The 17,799-nt window shown below is 37.4% G+C and overlaps 1 protein-coding gene across 1 annotated transcript in view; it reads left to right on the top strand.

Moving 5' to 3' along the window:
• The window catches only part of DGKH (diacylglycerol kinase eta), a 166,276-nt gene that overhangs the window by 119,446 nt on the left and 29,031 nt on the right, over window positions 1-17,799 (top strand). Inside the window, 8 exon segments of the mRNA XM_068675460.1 lie at window positions 989-1,088; window positions 2,405-2,681; window positions 3,116-3,244; window positions 8,697-8,831; window positions 10,420-10,537; window positions 11,429-11,539; window positions 11,690-11,786; window positions 14,783-14,890. Of these exon segments, the coding sequence (XP_068531561.1) occupies window positions 989-1,088; window positions 2,405-2,681; window positions 3,116-3,244; window positions 8,697-8,831; window positions 10,420-10,537; window positions 11,429-11,539; window positions 11,690-11,786; window positions 14,783-14,890 (1,075 nt within the window).

Below are 17,799 nucleotides of genomic sequence, written 5' to 3'. Positions count from 1 at the left end.
TTCAATAAACAGTGGTCTTAGAAAACAGGGTATTTTTTCTGCAACCTGAAACACTTAAAATTAGAGAGAATTGCTCTACAAATCATGAACATCATCTGAAATCGGAAGTGTTCTGTGTATACTTCCTCCTAGAGTCTTCAAAAATACATCTGCCATTACATCTTTTTTTTTTTCCTTCTGCTTAAGTTAATAAAATTTTATTAAGTTATTTAAGTTAATAAAATTTCATTTAAAAATCATACATAGTGTATGTTGAAAATTACACTGCAGAATTTTATTATTGTTCCAAATCCTAAACTGTCTGTATCTTGTTAAATCTCACTATTTAGATTATGTAAAGTAAATTTCAACCAAATGAACAGTACTAACCAATTATCCACACTGTTAGTAAGGTTGCTGTCTGTCTGCAGTGTAGGTAATAAGAACCAAGTCTGTCTCTGATTTACACAATGAAAATTCATTTCAGCCCCTTCAGTTTATGTAGATATGCCTGAGGACCAGCTGTGGTTCACCAGTATGAGCTGGGCAGTAGGATGCGTGTGGCCATCCGTTTTCATCTCAGAAGTACTCCATTAAAGTCATTACATTTTCTCCATGGGTTCTAGGCTTCATCTTCAGATGGGAGTTTGCAAGGCTGTTTGAAGTTAATAAAGTGAATGCAAGTTTACTAACAACACTAGTATGGAAGGTTTACAAACATGGGAATTGATAATATTAGTCATGTTCATTTCAGTTATTAGAAATAAAAGACAAACTTAAATACAATGTGTGCAAAGGCTTAAATAAAAAGGGAGACATTTTTTTGTTTTATCACTTTGATTTTGCAAGCTCTTGAGAAGAGTATAATTTGCTTTGCAAGTATGAAAACAGTTCAAAACACGAATGGTGTATAACTGTATGCGTATAAATCAATAGCCATAAGAATTTAATATTCAAAACATATTTATTTTATCTCATTTGATTTCTCCTCTCTCCTATTATTGCCAAGAATATTATGTGAAACTGTAAAGGACTTTGTTGCCAAAATAGGGAAGACTTACGAAAAACCAATGGAAAATGCAGATGAAGCTGATGCCATGGCCATTAAAGTAAGACTATGACTATTCTCAGGGTTAAAGGTGTGGGGGTTTTGTTTGTTTGTTTTTGTTTTCTTTGTTTTTGTTTCCTGTGGGTGTTTAATTTTTAAATGGCTTCAGGATACCCAGCTTGGCTTACATTTCAGCCAGTGACTGTAAAATTCTTCTCTTAGTGCATAGAACAGTTATTTCCAAATCATCTTTGCAATGTAAGGTCTCTATAAATTCTATTTACATTTTTTTTTGCCTTCATAAAACACACAGTAACATACATAGAGAAAAATGGAAATATTTTGCATTAGGATTCTTACTTTTTGTCTGAAGGGGATTGAGTTACCTACAGGAAAACAGTGGACTGTATGTATGCTGGGAGAATGAAGGGAAGAGAAATCATAATGTTAAAAATAACAGATCAAGATGCAAATTGTAGAAATCATGTTGCAAAAATATTGAAAAAGACAGAAGGGATCTGGTCTGAGGCACAAAGCTTATAAGAGCTGAAAAGAAAAATAAAAAACAAAATCACTAATAATCCCAGAGTCCGGAAATGTACTTGCCAAATGGCAATTACTTCATGATTCACGTTTCTGTACTATTCAGTGTACGTTTTAGAAAATGTATCTTTTTTTTCACTGTGCCAGGGCAAAACAGTATTGGTTTCCTTTCTTTTAAGCACAGCAAATTCCCTCTTTTCCAGTGTACTTACAGAGAGGTACTGCTTGGTGAGGGGTAGAGATGTTTGACAGTGTTTCCTCAGTGCCAATTCACTTGCTTAAATGTACAGGTGTGTAGCAAAACAAACAAACAAAAAAACAAAAACAAAACAACAACAACAACAACAAAAATCATATGTATTCTCAGTCTAACTGCTGGGCATGTCCCCATCATTTGTCCAAATTTGGGTACTGAATGTCCATAATTTCATAATTTGTTATATTGTTTGGTATGGACAAATCTGTGGTAGTTCTGTCTGTAGTGTTGGACATCCAAAGAGGTGTAAAATCTAATCTGCACTCTAATTAAGAGGCAGGCTGAGTTTAACACAATGTGTTATTTTAGTCAGAGCTTTTGTGGTTATAATTGCTGCAAACTGGCTGGGTGTTGCAGGGTCTGTCTACAAAAAATCATGCAAACTGACTCATAATTTGATATACAAAATGTTGAACCTGATTTAGATTTTACACAATTACGCAGACATGTAGATACAACTTTAAATCATACCACATGGAAAATTTAGATCCGTCCCTATAACATGATATTTAATTTCCTCAAAATGTTGACGTTCACTGCTATTTGGTGTATGTATGTTCTCTTCCACTTTGTCTTAGTGTTCAGAGTTAAATGAGAAGCTAGACCTGTTGCTCCAAGCTCTTCACACAGAAGCCCAGGCTGCTCCTATTCTCCCAGGCATCACTCCCCACATTGTGGAAGAAGAAGGAGAGGAGTTTTCAAGTGAGGAATCCTTGTCTGAAAGTAAAGAGCAATTAGCAGAGTGTGTTCCAAAGTCTTCCACCCAGAAACTCTTCAAACCAAGAGAACAGTTAATGCTTCGGGCAAACAGCTTGAAGAAGGCTGTAAGGCAGATCATTGAACAAGCAGAAAAAGGTGCGCATTCATCTTTACTGATTTTGATCCTCTCACTCTTCCTCTCCTCCATGAATTTTAATAATTAAACTTGATTTCTGAATTTTTACATCGTTAAAATCATATGCCTAATACAAGTTGCAAAGACAAGAAATGTGTTTTGTTTTAGATGCTGATGACAATCTGTATATACGATAACATATTTGTGCATATGTGTGTGCATATACAAGTGTGTTTCTTTGGTAACTATTATTCTCCACAAAATGAAAATTTCTGGCAGAAAAACGTCAATAGGCAAAGGCAATTACTAAAATCTTTTTCACTGAAATGGCAATAGAACCATTTTTTTAATATTTTAAAACTTAAAGCTATGGAAAAAAGAAGCTCATATTTCATTTATTCAGATTTTCATTAAAGATCGTTAACCTTTCTGTCATTGTTTTTTAAATAAGCAGTTGTGGATGAGCAGAATGCTCATAGTGAAGAACAAGTGAACCAGTCCCCTGTAGAATATAGCAAAGAATTGGATGAATCCAAAGAAGAGGAAAAAGACGAAGATACAAAGGAATATGAGTCCCAGTCAAGTGAGTAAATTAGTAATAAAATAATTCTAAATTATGTAGTCTTCCTATGAAACCAGCATAGTTGGTTGCATAATTAAAACCAGTTTGATTATTTCTATTGGTTTTATATCACTTTCTGAAAAATATTTTCTTTGTGTATAAAATGTTTCTGGTTGTTGGAACGCCTTGCAGTAGGAGAATGGAACTTGTGTGAAAGCGTACAGCTGTGATTGTCCTTTCTAACTGGTCTGAGAGAATATTTTGCAATGAATATACTATTTGCCAAATACTGGCATGTTGTTACACTGGAGACTAGTCGCAAACTTTTAGATTTGGATAAATAAGAGTTGAAGGAAAAATGCCAGAGAAGATGAACAGTCTTTTGGAACATATTTGCAAAGCTGAAAAGGTTACTTGTTAGGGAGAGAGGTGCCTACATTTAACCCAGCGTTTGCACTCAACTTTCTATATGAACCTGAACAATGACTAGAACCTATAGAAGAGTGGCAACAGCATGTCTCAGTCATAGAAATTTTAGGGCATATTACGGGAATTTCTGTCAATTGTTTCTGTTGAAAGTGCTTCAAATTGTGCAAAACTGACATATTTATTCATTGTACTGACAACAAACCTGCAATTCTCAGCTGGGAACTTACCTTGAAACAGAGTTTTTTGGAACTGAGAGAATACATATTTAAGTATTTTATGTGACGTAGAACAGCTTAAAGTAGGAAAGAATATAATAGAAACATGAAAGCCTCCTGAGAAGTGCAAGTACGAAGGTCATTCCCTCTAGTTGTCTAATCCAAAGCAGAGATATGAAACCAAGTCTTTAATGTCCTTGGTGTGTCCAACCTTCTGGCTCATCTGGCAGGTAATATTACAGTCGCTACCTCTTCTTCATGCACCTTTTCCTCAAGATTGAACCATTAAAAAATAATAGTAGAGGTTCTGCATTCATTGAATTTCAATTAGAAAATTTAAAATAAAGAGACCATGGAACACTGTTCCTGTTGTGTTTGTTGAGTAGCTCCAGGCACCAACGCTAGGATGGTTACGGATGCTAAAAGGTAGTTTAAATTATAACAAGTGAAGAATTTAATTTCATTTTTATTAAATGACTTATTACTGTCTGGATCCTCCTTCAGAGGAGCAGACGTAAATAGTTCAGCAATACCCATTACAAAATACTTTCAGAAATTAACTAAGTTAAGTCATTTAGAAAAGGACTGGCCAAAGAATCAGGAAAATGAAGAAAAATAGCCTGATCTTATTAATCTTTCTAGGTAGCCTGTGCTATCATCCTCAAGTATCCTATACTTTTCCAGCTTTCACAGCTTCCTCCATAGGCAGAGGACTACTGTCAAAGAAGGCCTTTTACAAGTCCCTCAATGACAAAAGGAAGACTATGGGAAATGTGGGCCCTCTCCTGAAGGACACAGGGGACCTTGTTACCCAAGACAGTGAAAAGGCCGAGGCACTGAATCCCTTCCTTGCCTCAGCCTTTACCAGCAAGACTGGCCTTCAGGAATCGCAGGTCCCTGAGGCCTCGCTGAAAGGCTGGGGCAAGGAGGATGTGCCTTTGGTGGAAGAGGATCAGGTCAGAGAATACTTGAGCAAACCGAACATTCGCAAGTCCATGGGCCCTGATGGGATGCACCCAGAGATGCTGAGGGAGCTGGCAGATGGGATCATGAGGCAACTCCCTACAGTCTTTGTTCAGTTATGGCAAATGGGAGAAGTGCCTGAAGACCGAAGGGAAGTAAATGCCACTCCTATCTTCAAAAAGGGAAAAAAGTTTCCATCAGAGCATCAGGAAGCACTTCTTTACTGTATTGGTGGTGGAGCAGTGGCACAGGTTGCCCAAACAGGTTGTGGAACCTTGGAGATCTTCAAAAGCTACTTGGACATGATCATGGTCAACCTGTTTTAGCTCTCCTTGAGCAGGGGGGCTGGACCAGAAGACATCTAGAGGTCCCTTCCAACCTTAACCATTCTGTGATTCTGTGGAAGTTACTAGGGCTCCTTTTCACTAAAAAAACCCTTGGGTCCTCATTCCCAAACCAAATTGTTAGTCCAGCTAGTTCCTTGTGGCTATTGGCTGCCGTATAGCAAGTCACTATACCAAGCTATGCTTGCTTTCCAAGCTGTACAGCCCCTTACCTGCTCTGTCCTTGTTCAAATGAACTGTGTCAGCTATTCATGCCCAAGTGTTTCTGCTTTCCAGTAGGAGCATCATGTGTCCTCACCATGGGGCTTTGTAGGTGATTTTCAAAAAAAGGAAGACAGCATGTATGTGTGGGTAGCCCATGTTGAGTTTTAAAGTCCAACTCAAAATAATCCACATGTATTATTTCTATCAATAATTGTACAAAGCAATTGGAATATTGAGTGATCTGAGTCCAAAACAACTTTCCTGGAAGGCAACATTTTCATAAAAGTAATAGCCTATTTTGTTGCATAGTGTTTGGTTGCTATGTGTGAAATAGTTTTTATAGAATAGTATTTTCACTTATCTCCTGAAATAGCATAGTAATAATTCCCACATTCAAATGATAGGGAAAAAAATCTCTCTTTCATGTTTCATTTACAAAATCTGCTAACGAGTGGCTGCAGTGAAAGAAGAAAGAGCAATTTATCTGTGATAGACCTCTTCTTCTGCTTGGTTTTGGCATCTAGCACAACCAGCCAGAGGTTGTATTTGGAAGCTGCTCATCACAAATTTCAATATTGCTTTTTGTGTTCATATGCCAAAGTTATTCAAGAGTCTCAAGCTGCATAATAATTGCAGGAAACCCATTTGTTGCTAGGGATGGAAAATTCGGTCTGCCATATTACCAAAGTGGGCAGTGACGCACTGCAGGTAAGGTTTCAGGAGAGAACCTGAGAGTCATGCAGAAGCAGTGCCAGCTGGTGTACAGCAAAAGCCATCCTGTAGATATTTAGTGAGCAAATTCCTGTGGCAAAATAAGCTGCCAGAAAAGTTATTTGGAATTTGCCTCTCCTTCTATTACCCCAAGCCATGTGAAATTGCCCAGATGTGATGTCTTCCTGAGGCTCTGCACTGAAGTTGGTGTCTGTGTCCATAGTTCCTACCTTAGAAATGCATCATTGGTTTCTTGGGGATTCAGTTGATTCAGAATTTCCTTACCTCCAGGAATGGATTTTAGACTTTGTCCAATGGTTGTCTATTCATTGTTCTCTTTCCTCTAACCCTTGTTACAGAAATCAGTGTGTTGGTTGTCCAATTCCAACAGTTCCTCACAGAGGATGCTGGCACTAAGGATGACCTGGTCCTACTGCTGTTAGTGTAAAATAAAATAAAAATACATACTTTTATATACATGTACATTTATATAAATATATATATATAAACTTGTTTCTTGGTGATACGATTTCTGTGCTTATTGGGAGGTGTGTTATTCTTCGTACATCCAAAACGTGTGAAATAGAGTGTATATTAATGCTGTCAATGGGAAATAGGTGTTTAGGGAGAAAGCATGAAACATGAATTCAATTATCTGCAATGAAACATTAGTTTTACTCATTAAGGCTCTGTTGTTTTTATCAGAGCATGAACAGCAAAAGTTTATCTTTATTGCAGTTATCCCCCTGAGTCTGATCTGTCAAATAAAGAGCAGCTGCTCTGTTGATTTTCCTATTTAATATAACTGCCTTGTTCCCAAGTACAGACAGAACAGTCTGTATGAATAACATTGTGAATTTTTCAGTAGCATTATGAAAAATTGAAGTTAATTGTGTTCTGAATATTATATTTTACCCTCTGAGATTACATTCATCAAATGACCAGAAACAATATTTTTCCATATGTTAATTACCTTCATCTAAATACTTAATAACTCTGGTTAGATCTAACTAGCCATTTTAATTTCATTTTTTAACACTATAGTATAGTGTTTTATCATGCCCATATACAAATAGTTGTGCTATATTGTTATCATACAATACTACAGCATTTTGTGATAATTCCTAAGGCTGGTTAGATCAGAAGGCACTGTTAGACCCCTTGGTCAGACCAATATAAAACAATCCAAAAAATTTCACCTCCTCATCCCTGTCCTGCATCTAATAAGTTTTCAGGTGTTGAGAAGAAAATTTCAGATCACTTTGAAATCATTTCATTTTTTGAGTGATTTCAGTTGGTCAACGTAGAAGTTGTGCTAAATTGAAGTATTTTTAACATGTGAGATAATTTGGAGCAGAAATAGACAAGAAATATCTGACTATGATCAGATGGGTGTAAAATCTTTCTTCATGTGCATGGAAATGCTGTGTCAAAGTGTTCAACAATACACAAACTCTCTTCCCCGGAGCACCAGATTCTGATGATGGGGCTGAAGATTTCATGAAGATTATCTTCCCTCGGCAGGAGTAGGCATTGGGATATTCTGTCAGTCAGTGCGAAACTGGAAAGCACTTGAAGTCAGCCCTCTGAAAAGCCTGTCCTTTTCTGTTACCTACAGAGGCAGGCACTGGGGATAGCTGGCCTCACCAAGCTAGTATTTCCTTTTTGTCAATATCTTCTCTTGCCCCTTTTCTTCCCCTTCTTTTTCCTGAGCTGTTACCTGCCTTTGTCACCAACAATTTGATCAGCTAATAAACTTTGTGACTTGTCTTAAGGTTTTATTGATCCATATTCTGCAGAATTTTAACATAAGTTATTTCTATTATTTGGGGAATTCCTGCTTTTTGTGAAAAGGAAAAGGTGATGGTAAACCGATCTCCTCCAAGACCTCTGTAACTGCAGAAGACAAAAATGTCTAAACATGGCTTTCCCTTCCCTTGCAGTTTTCAGTCTGGCAGTAGATGAAGATGTCAGAGTTGACTGATGTTTTCAGAAACCTGATGCAGGCAGAGCATCAGTTTTAGTTGCTTAAAGCAAATAGTTGGCTGTTGATCAGGTGGCCTAATTTGGGCCTGAGAATAGCTATTCGTATTAAAATTGTTATAAATAATAACTAACTCTATAATACATGTATATTTATAATTAAGCATATGTTGAAATTAAATTTATTTTATTTATATTCATCCTTTATTAATAATTGTTTTTCTTTTTTTCTCTAGTCTGCATTTTTGTGAAACCTGGTGTTAGGTTTATCAGAAACTTACTGCAGTATTAAATACTATTGCATTTTAAGGTTAATATAATTTATTTTCTTGATAGTGTCTTGAAGCATAAGTTAGGAACTCCTCACACTAAATGCTATGTACACTCACTCATTTTCATTTGTGCTTGTCACTTGACTATTTCTGAGTTTTCTTCCTTGTATTTAGAAGAAAAAGTATACAGTGAGAGGGAAGGACATTTCTCACTAAAGGGTAACAGATTAAACTAATGGGTTTGAAATATTTTCAGGTCTGAAAAATAAAACACCAGCACCAACAACAAAATGTATCTGATATTGCCATAATAGATCTAATTAGTGCTCTAATTTTTATGTCTTCTGCACAGTTAAAACTGCACCAAGATCTCCAGATCGACGTACAAGTCGAGGTATCCATTCCCAGACAGGCTCTTTCTCTGCTCCAGCTTTGGCTGCCAGTAAAGAAAACCTCCCTGTGCTTAACACTAGGATTATCTGTCCAGGTAATTATGATTTTGAAATTCACTGTTCCTTACAGTGTGTTAATACTGCCCTCTGTTCCCCTTGTTGCTGTCAAATAGCAATTTTTACATCGTGCCAGGGGCTCTACCTGGAAATGGCATAAAAAGTTCCAAATTTGTCTAAACTGATACACTTATCTTTGCATTGGATCATATAGTAGGAAGTGCAAAGTAATGTAGAATATACCTGATCATTTGGCACAGCACCAGATGTAGCAAGCGTTGCATTTGATCCAGGAGGATGAAAAACGAAATTCAGAATATTCTATCATTCCTCCTAACCAGCGGACAGAACCATGTAAGGATCAACTTGGACAGATCCATGTAAGGATAAGAGATGTCTATATGTACCTCTCAGGAAATGTGTAACTGAAACTACACAAAGCTGATGTATGGTGAAAAATGTTGAAAAAAATTCCTCCTATCCAAATGCAATTAATACCAGGGAACACCAGTAAAGCACTGTTTTAATTGACTTAATTGGTATAGTTAAAACAAAATGGAACTGAACTTACATTTTTCTTTAGGTCAATTTAGGTAAAAGCTTGTAGAAAGTACTTCTCTTTTTTTACATGCATCAAACAATATTTTGTGTCATGACTTCAGTATTAGTCAAAGTAGGCACGGCAAGGCTGTGACCTCACCACTAATTAAATTAAATCAATCAAACTATGACTTTTCCAGTTCTAAAAATGATAAGGGTATTTCTTACCATGCCAGTTACCTTCCTTAAGCTGCCAGTTATTTTCATGTCACTCATTCTGTTTTCTTTACATTTTTCAGTCTCCTTCGGACCAGGCCTACCCAACTACAATTTGTTTTCTTTCTTTCTTTCTTTCTTTCTTTCTTTCTTTCTTTCTTTCTTTCTTTCTTTCTTTCTTTCTTTCTTTCTTTCTTTCTTTCTTTCTTTCTTTCTTTCTTTTTACATTCCTGCCATGTTCTATGCTTGTTTTGTTTTGTTTTTCTTTCTGCTTTTCTCCTAATGTTGTCTTGATATCCATCCTTTCTTCATTTCTTCTGAAGACGTCACATCTTCAAGAGTCTTCCACTCAGCTTGTACTTACCAAGCTGAATATTTAAGCATTCACTGAAGGATAGTTGACTAGTTGCAGAACCAACCACATGAATGTTGATCTTATGACAGTTGCCTTCTAAAGGACAGGACCAAAAGAAAATTGTGATCAGTTTGGAGATGAAGATTAGACTGAGTAGAAAACTCTAATAATCTTTCTGAATGTTGGATAACTCATTTGGTTATTATTTGCCAACCAGTGAATTGAATTTTATTGAATTTTCTTCTTTTTCTTTTTTTTTTTTGGCGGTGTTACCTGAAAATTTAGCCACCACACTTCAGCATACCTTTCTTTCTGTTCAAGAGAGCCAGAAAGCTAAAAAGATAAAAGATAAACAGTATAGGTAAAAGTTGAGATTGAAATCCAGTCCCTCCATACATGGATTTGATTAATATTTTCTCTCTCAAAATTTTGTGGTTTATATTATGACAATATATGTTTCTCTATTTAACAAATTAAAATTGTTTATTTTTTCTTGTTTGTTTTCTTTTTATCAGGTTTAAGGGCTGGCCTAGCTGCTTCTATTGCAGGAAGTTCAATTATTAGTAAAATGTTGCTAGCAAACATCGATCCATTTGGTGCTACACCATTTATTGACCCGGATCCAGATTCACTGTAAGATTTTCTTTTTCTAAATTTATTGTTTTGCTTTAGTTTGCTTTGCTTAATCTTTTTAAGCTTGACATATTTTCTTTTCACTATAAAATTCTGATTTGCAATCATTTTTCAGTAGACTTCAAGGTCTGAAAACACATTGGATTGTGCCATTTTAGAATAAGCCTTCAGTTATTAGTAGTGCAGAATTATCTCGCAGCAGCAGAACTAAAGGAAGACGTGCTCACTTATTCCTTGCACACTGGCAAGAGGACAAGGAGAGCAGTACATCAGAACTGGGTTTTCCTGCCTGAAGTGCTGGTCTGAACGCAAGTTAAGCTGCCAGCAATATATTGAAGCAGGGTCTTGGAGTGGAGGACAACGAAGAGTGTCCTCCTAAGGACTGGGACAGTGAGGTGGAAAATTTGTGTCTCAAGTTGTCTCTGCATCCTAGGGTATAGCATTGACAGAGTCTTATGGATAACATCTGTCTTGTAGGCTGTAGCCCTACATGGAAGCCCTAAAACAAAGCACTGCTGTGCTAACAGCATCAGCCAAACATCCAGCACCAGCATGCCTACATGTAAATGCATCCCACTTTGGTGTGGCTGTCTTAGAGCTGTGCCAAAGGCAGCTCTTGCCTTGTATGCCTCTGTTAGTTTGGGTCTGGTGGAGATAATGGGTTATGTTAGAGTTTCTTCTTTGTCCTATGGGAACTTTGCACTTGCAAAGGAGACAACAGCCAACCTGTGTCTTCAACTACCATTAGATTTCCTCAGGAAGGCTCAGAGGAACCACCTTGTGATGTCTTTTGCTGATGTATCTGCTCTGAGACCAACCACAATCTTGGTCAAAGTTCTGTGTGTCCAGGAACTGTAAAAATGTGCACCTAATTATCTCTTCTTCTAACAGGGAGGGATATTCAGAAAAATGTGTCATGAACAACTATTTTGGAATTGGGTTAGATGCAAAAATTTCACTTGAATTTAATAACAAGCGAGAAGAGCACCCTGAAAAGTGCAGGTAATTGTCAGTGACAGAGCCAAGACATTTCCATAAGTTTTATTTTCCTTATCTCTTTATTTGAAGTTCTTCACTTTTTCTTTTTCCTACAAATGCAAAACATAATAATATGTACTTCAGTATGTGAATCTGATTTTTTTCTATTTTCAGAAGTCGGACAAAAAACATGATGTGGTATGGAGTTCTTGGCACAAAAGAGCTGCTGCAGAGAACTTACAAGAACTTAGAACAAAAAGTTCAACTTGAGGTAATTTTTATTCATGGGTAGAATGACGTTTTTTGCTTCTGCATTATGTAGTGAAGAATTCGGTGTTCCTCTTGAAACTTTTAGAGTTCTTGTGTCAGCCTAAGCTGATAAAATCCTGTCCTCATATGCACTGTCTAAGAATGTGTTATGTAAGAGGTGATTCCCCAAGTGATTTCCTGGAGAAAATATCAGTATTTAAATATCTCAAAATATCAGTTTTCCCATTTTTTGTAATTGCTGTTTTGTTTTGTTTTGTTAGAAAAAACTCTTGCATAGAAAATATATAAAAGGTATTCTTCTTAATGTCTATGGCATTAAATTGGGAGACCAGGTTTTAAGGATAATAACAGAAATGTACATACACTAAACAGAAGGAAAGGGATAAGGAGTCTTAATCCTTCAGGTTCACTTTAAACAATCTGACAGCTTGATTACACATATAGAGAGAGCACACAGATGGTCGGCTTTATGAAAAAAAATCCTGACAAGAGGAGAGATTCTGAGTGTACATCACAAGAAGCTTAGCTACACCTACAGAGACTTTCTCAAATAGGTGTTCAAGAAAGTCATGCAGAGAAACCAAAGTATTACCACAGCAACAACAAATGCAACAACAAATGCAATCAATGGTAATTATCTGAACGTAAAGATTTTTATTTTTTTTTAAACTCTAGCACCAAATCTAAGACTTCTTCACAATACTAGGAACTTAAATTAGATTATATATATGGTTACTAAATGAAGAAAAATTCTTTGGGATGGTTACAGCTGTGCTCACCTGAAGAATATCTAAGCTGGAGTTTGAAAGAGAACCTAAATGGTTTCTCTCTTTTTTTTTTTTTCTTTTCATTTTATGTATTTAATATGGAAGCTCATGATATGTGTATGAAGATACTTTATAAGTTAAAAGAATAATTTTAATTTACTGGAACTCTTTCTCTTCACTGAGCTTTAGGAGGAATTTGTATGGTAGAGGCAGATTGCTGTTATCAAAGGATTGAATAATTATCATGGAATTATACAGTAGTTAGTGAATATAATGACAGGAAAGAACATTATGTATGCTGCAGATAGAATTCTAATTTAAGGATATCTGAATATGATTCAAATAAGATTCAATAAGGCAGTCATATCTGACCCTTCCATAATTATTTTTGAATATGTCTGGAAGTAAACCAACAAGTAGAAATTTCATATTTAATGTTGCCTTGCATAATATCAGCCTTATGCTAAAACTTGTGATGAGGAGCTCAGCACTGAAAAATTAAAATTATCAATTTCAGGAATTGGAGGCAGACCTCCACTATAATGCAAATGGCTATGTAGCATTTATTAATATCAGAGCACATGTTGGATACTGTCATATTTTGATGAAAATGTTAAATTGTGTCTTGTTGCTGAGATTAAATCATAAAAAGAGGGTGCTAAGCATATTCTGGAAATACTTTGCATCTCTTTCTACTCCTGATACAATTGCTAAAGATTTCCTCATGGACGTATTCGAGGGAGTCCAGAGGAAGGCCATGAGGATGATCAGAAGGCTGGAGCACCTCTTCTACAAAGACAGGCTGAGGGAATAGGGGTTGTTCACCCTGGGAAAGAGAAGGCTCTGGGGAGACCTTACAGCAGCTTTCTAGTACCTAAAGCGAGCCTACAGGAAAGCTGGGGAGGGACTCTTTGTCAGGAAGTGTAGTGATAGGACAAGGGGGAATGGCTTTAAACTAAATAATGGGAGATTTAGATTTGATGCTAGGAGGAAATTCTTCACCCAGAGGGTTGTGAGGCCCTGGCACAGGCTGCCCAGAGAAGCTGTGGCTGCCCCATCCCTGGAGGTGTTCAAGGCCAGGCTGGATGGGGCTTTGGGCAACCTGGGATGGTGGGAGGTGTCCCTGCCCATGGCAGGATGTTAGATGATCCTTAAGGTCCCTTCCAACCCAAGCCATTCTCTGATTCTGTGATTTGTATAATTATAAGATACTTTGATGGGACTAGTAAGTCGGTAATTTAACAATGTTCTTTGAAGAAAACTTTACCTGCAAACTGATGATCCCCGAAGTGATACCTGAATCCAACATTTATGACCTTACATGTCCTACTTGCTTCAAATACATATTGTGGCCCTGCTGCAGGACTATACTTTTGACTCCCAGTTCAGTGGTTTGGGATGATTGGGCTCACACGTGCAGTTTTACTGCTGTAAATCAGGAGAGATTTCACTGTAAAATTACTCTGGTCATAATCAAGGTAAGCCTGACCTGACTGACATGATTACTTGATTGTGTTGAGTAGCACTAGTTGTTGCTTATGTCTTTTGGAGGATAAAGAGGACCAACCTCTTACCTGCAAACAAACCCACAATTTTTAGCCACAGCCAAGATAACATAACAGTGAGTCCTAGATTTGCCATTGCACTTTTGGAAGGAAAGTGAGTTATTTCTGCAGGAAGCCAGGTATACAAGTACTAACAACACTCGTATTAAGTACACTTGTAGCAATGCTAGAAACGTATTTTTTTTCCCCACTTAATAGGCTTACCTAAATAACAAGTGTATTGTAACTTTGGGAATGCAGAAACAGGATGGGCAAACCAAGCTTTTTGTAATGTCAATGAACATTGCTGGCTTAATGTGTACACCGAAGATTTAAAAAAATTAGCTTTTTTCATTGCTAAAAGACTTCTAATCCGTGATAGGGAGAGCACGGTTTAAGTGCACGAGAAATTTCACAGGTAGGGATGTGAAAATGCTTCTTGGAAGAGTCACGGAACACCTCTGCTGTAGATACTTCTGCTTTGTCATCGCTGCAAAAATTGGTGCTGAGATTAGGAAGGAAAAGTTTGTATTAGAGCTGCTTTGCAGTGTGGGTGGAATAGGCTTCTGTCAACCTATTAATGACTCTGTCCTCCCCTGCCAGCACCATTGAGGCTTCATGTATTAAAACGGCTGACTACTTTTATCACATTATTTATATACTGAATGAGCTTTTATCCATTACAGTGTGACGGACAGTACATCCCCCTTCCAAGTCTGCAGGGCATAGCTGTGCTAAACATTCCCAGTTATGCTGGTGGGACTAATTTCTGGGGTGGAACCAAGGAAGATGATGTGAGTAACACTGAAGAGAAATAACCTTCTGGGCAAAACCTACAATAAATCCCATGAACTGCTGTTCTTGTTTAATTTTAATGGTACAGTCTGGATAACAACTCTTATTCAGGGAGGCTACTTGAGTTTAAACTGTATTGTCTTGTATTTGATTGTTTTTTTAAATGGAAAATATATACCATGGTTATGCATTGTCTATTGTCTTCTGTCATGTCCTTTACATTCCAGCAAACTTTTCACAATGATTAAAAAAGAAAAAAGCGGCTCTATGGAATAATATATTTAGAAAATAATTTTAAAGACACTACTAGTTTCTCTACACATTATTTGCAGAAGTTGTACAACAAAGTTTCTCAAAGCATAGATTCCACTGTTATATTCTAATAATAAGGAAGATGGACAAAGACAATCTCTCACACAGCTTGTATTTGAGTTTTCCTCCTGTTCTACAAACAGCTTTGGATTAAGGGATGGTCACTGTGAAAATTTAGTGACTGGTAATTTAGCGGGGATGGTAATCTGGTTTTTAGACATTATTTTGAATGAATGAGCTTCTTAAAAATTTTGTAATGATATCTATTTTTACCTTCCTCCTCATATCTTCCAAGAAATGTTGCACTACACAGGTGCCTGAATGTCTTACAGCTACAGCAGCACTAAGACTGTTTCATGTTCTCTACTTCATGCACAGTACAACCATTGTAATTGCTTGCAGACTATCCCAGTTCTGAATATCCTGATTTACTGTGAGGTCTGATTCACTTAAAACTGTACTCGCCAATTAGATTGTGGTTTTAATCTCGACAGTCCAGGACTTTTTTCACCAAACTGCTTTTGCTTTCTTGTGACTTACTATGCTCTGTTTTTATACATGTTTTAAAGTCAGAACAAGTATTTCAACATGTTTCAATATACTTTTTTTTTTTTTTTTTTTTGGAATACATTGGAGAATGGCAGTTATGTTTATATTTGGCTGCAGATATCTAATATTTTGATGTTCTCCATGTTCAGAGAAGCTTGAAAGCATCTCTAACATCTGCTCAGCTCCTGTTTGGGAGTTTATTTTTCTCCCTGGGCTGCCTGACTGAGAGAAAAGATCTGTCCTAGCTGTCATACTGGCATACAGCAAATGTGTATGTCTTGGAGCAGTTTTATTGATATTTTTAGTCATCTGGGGATCAGAACTGCCAGCAAAGTACATGTTTGCTCTGGACAAAGTTAGGAGCATAAGCCACTGCTTTACTGCAATCTTGAGTGACCGATGGTCAGAGATGGTGGTCTGAAATGCTGTCAGTTCTGCTTATCTGGACTAAAGAAAGATGTTGTCTTGATGGCTGTGAGTATTTCTGAAACGTTACTGGTGAGCCAAAGAGGGCAGCCGTATACTGAGTTGAGCAGGGCTTCTTTAAGCGTGTTGTTTTGGTGTCCAAAAGACAAGTTGGAAACTTGACCTGTGGTGAGGTCCAACAGCAAAGGAGGGAATTGTTTTCTGAGCATTGATATGTAGAGATTTGTTTGGCTTCATTTGGAAAAAAAACAATTATATATATGGTTGTTTTTCACTGCAGATATGTTTTACTTGTGGAGAGACACAGTAGATTAGGCTGTGGTTTGTCTATTCTTTTTCTAAAATGGAAGCCCAAAATAAATGAAGTCTTGGAACTACTTTTCTTAACCCCTGCTGAGATAGCCCTGTAGACGTCAGTTATTAAAGCTGGATCAGGGACTGTCCATACCTTTTTACCTTGGAAAACCAGAAATTCTGCTTCTGATCTTTTCAAGCGGTTCACTTACCCACGGTAAATGAAAAAACTTTAGGTTCAGAACACACTAGGCCTAGTAAAATCGCATTTTCATTCTTTGACACTGATTTATTCAAGACTCATCTATGCAATCCTGGGATGCTCTCAGGGCAAGTGCCACAACTGTGGTAAACTACAGCAACTGAGGGCAAACTGGTAACTGTGCTGTGCAGGCCTTTCCCTGACATGAATTCCTCAGTCTCCAGGTCAAAGCCACACTCACTGCACTGGGGAGAAGTCTCCCATTGGCTTGTGAGGGGCAGCAAGGACCAAAGTTCCTCCCCATTTCCCATCCTCTTCCTCACTAAGCCATCACTGCAGCCAGGACTATGCAGTCCTGGATCTTCACCCTCTTATTCTTCACCTCCAGGAAGGAGGCGCCTCCAGTTTCAGGGAGCAGTTGTGTCCTTTGGGCTCCTTTTCATGGATTTTCTCATCTGTTCTCTGGTGTACAATGTAGCTTACTTCACCAAGTGAGGTTGTTTGAGTACCACTCAGAGAAATTTACCCATTATTTACCCATTATAATCTTCCTGGAGTGATACCTCCTGCTGACTTTTCTCCCTTGCTGCTCCCTATTGCATATCACTATGAAATGATCAAGCTTCAAGTGACCATAGGCCTTAAGGTGTCTTCTAGGTCCCTTGAACGAACTGAACTCCAGCCTAAGACTTCCCCCCAACATGGCTGAGTTCTCCTCCAGCACACCAGGTGGCAATGGCACACACTCAGCGTGGTGCAGTTTTGTGAGCTCATGGGAATTCAAAGTCTTGGCTGGATAAGAACATTTGTTAACTTTTTTTTTTTTTTTAAATAATGTTTATGGCAGATAATTATATACACTTCAAACAAGATTCTCCTCGGTATTAAAGCATCATTTATCAAAGCTGAGAGCGGATCAGATGTTGGTTTCCAGAGAATTATAGGAACATAAGCACTTCTGAGAAAAAAGCATCATTGTTCCTCTTAACTTCAAGAACCTCTTAGATATTAAGTACCTTAACCGAGTGGAGGTTTAAACTGGCCTTTCATTTTGCACTGAAAAGCATTTCATAGGCTGCATATGGGAACATGCCATCTTTTGTATATATAAGGATATGCCTTGTC

The sequence above is a fragment of the Anas acuta genome, chromosome 1 (genome assembly GCF_963932015.1).
Source record: "Anas acuta chromosome 1, bAnaAcu1.1, whole genome shotgun sequence".
In the NCBI taxonomy this organism is placed as follows: Eukaryota; Metazoa; Chordata; class Aves; order Anseriformes; family Anatidae; genus Anas; species Anas acuta.
Note: the sequence above shows the minus strand (reverse complement) of the source record. Positions and strands in the feature narration are given on the sequence as shown.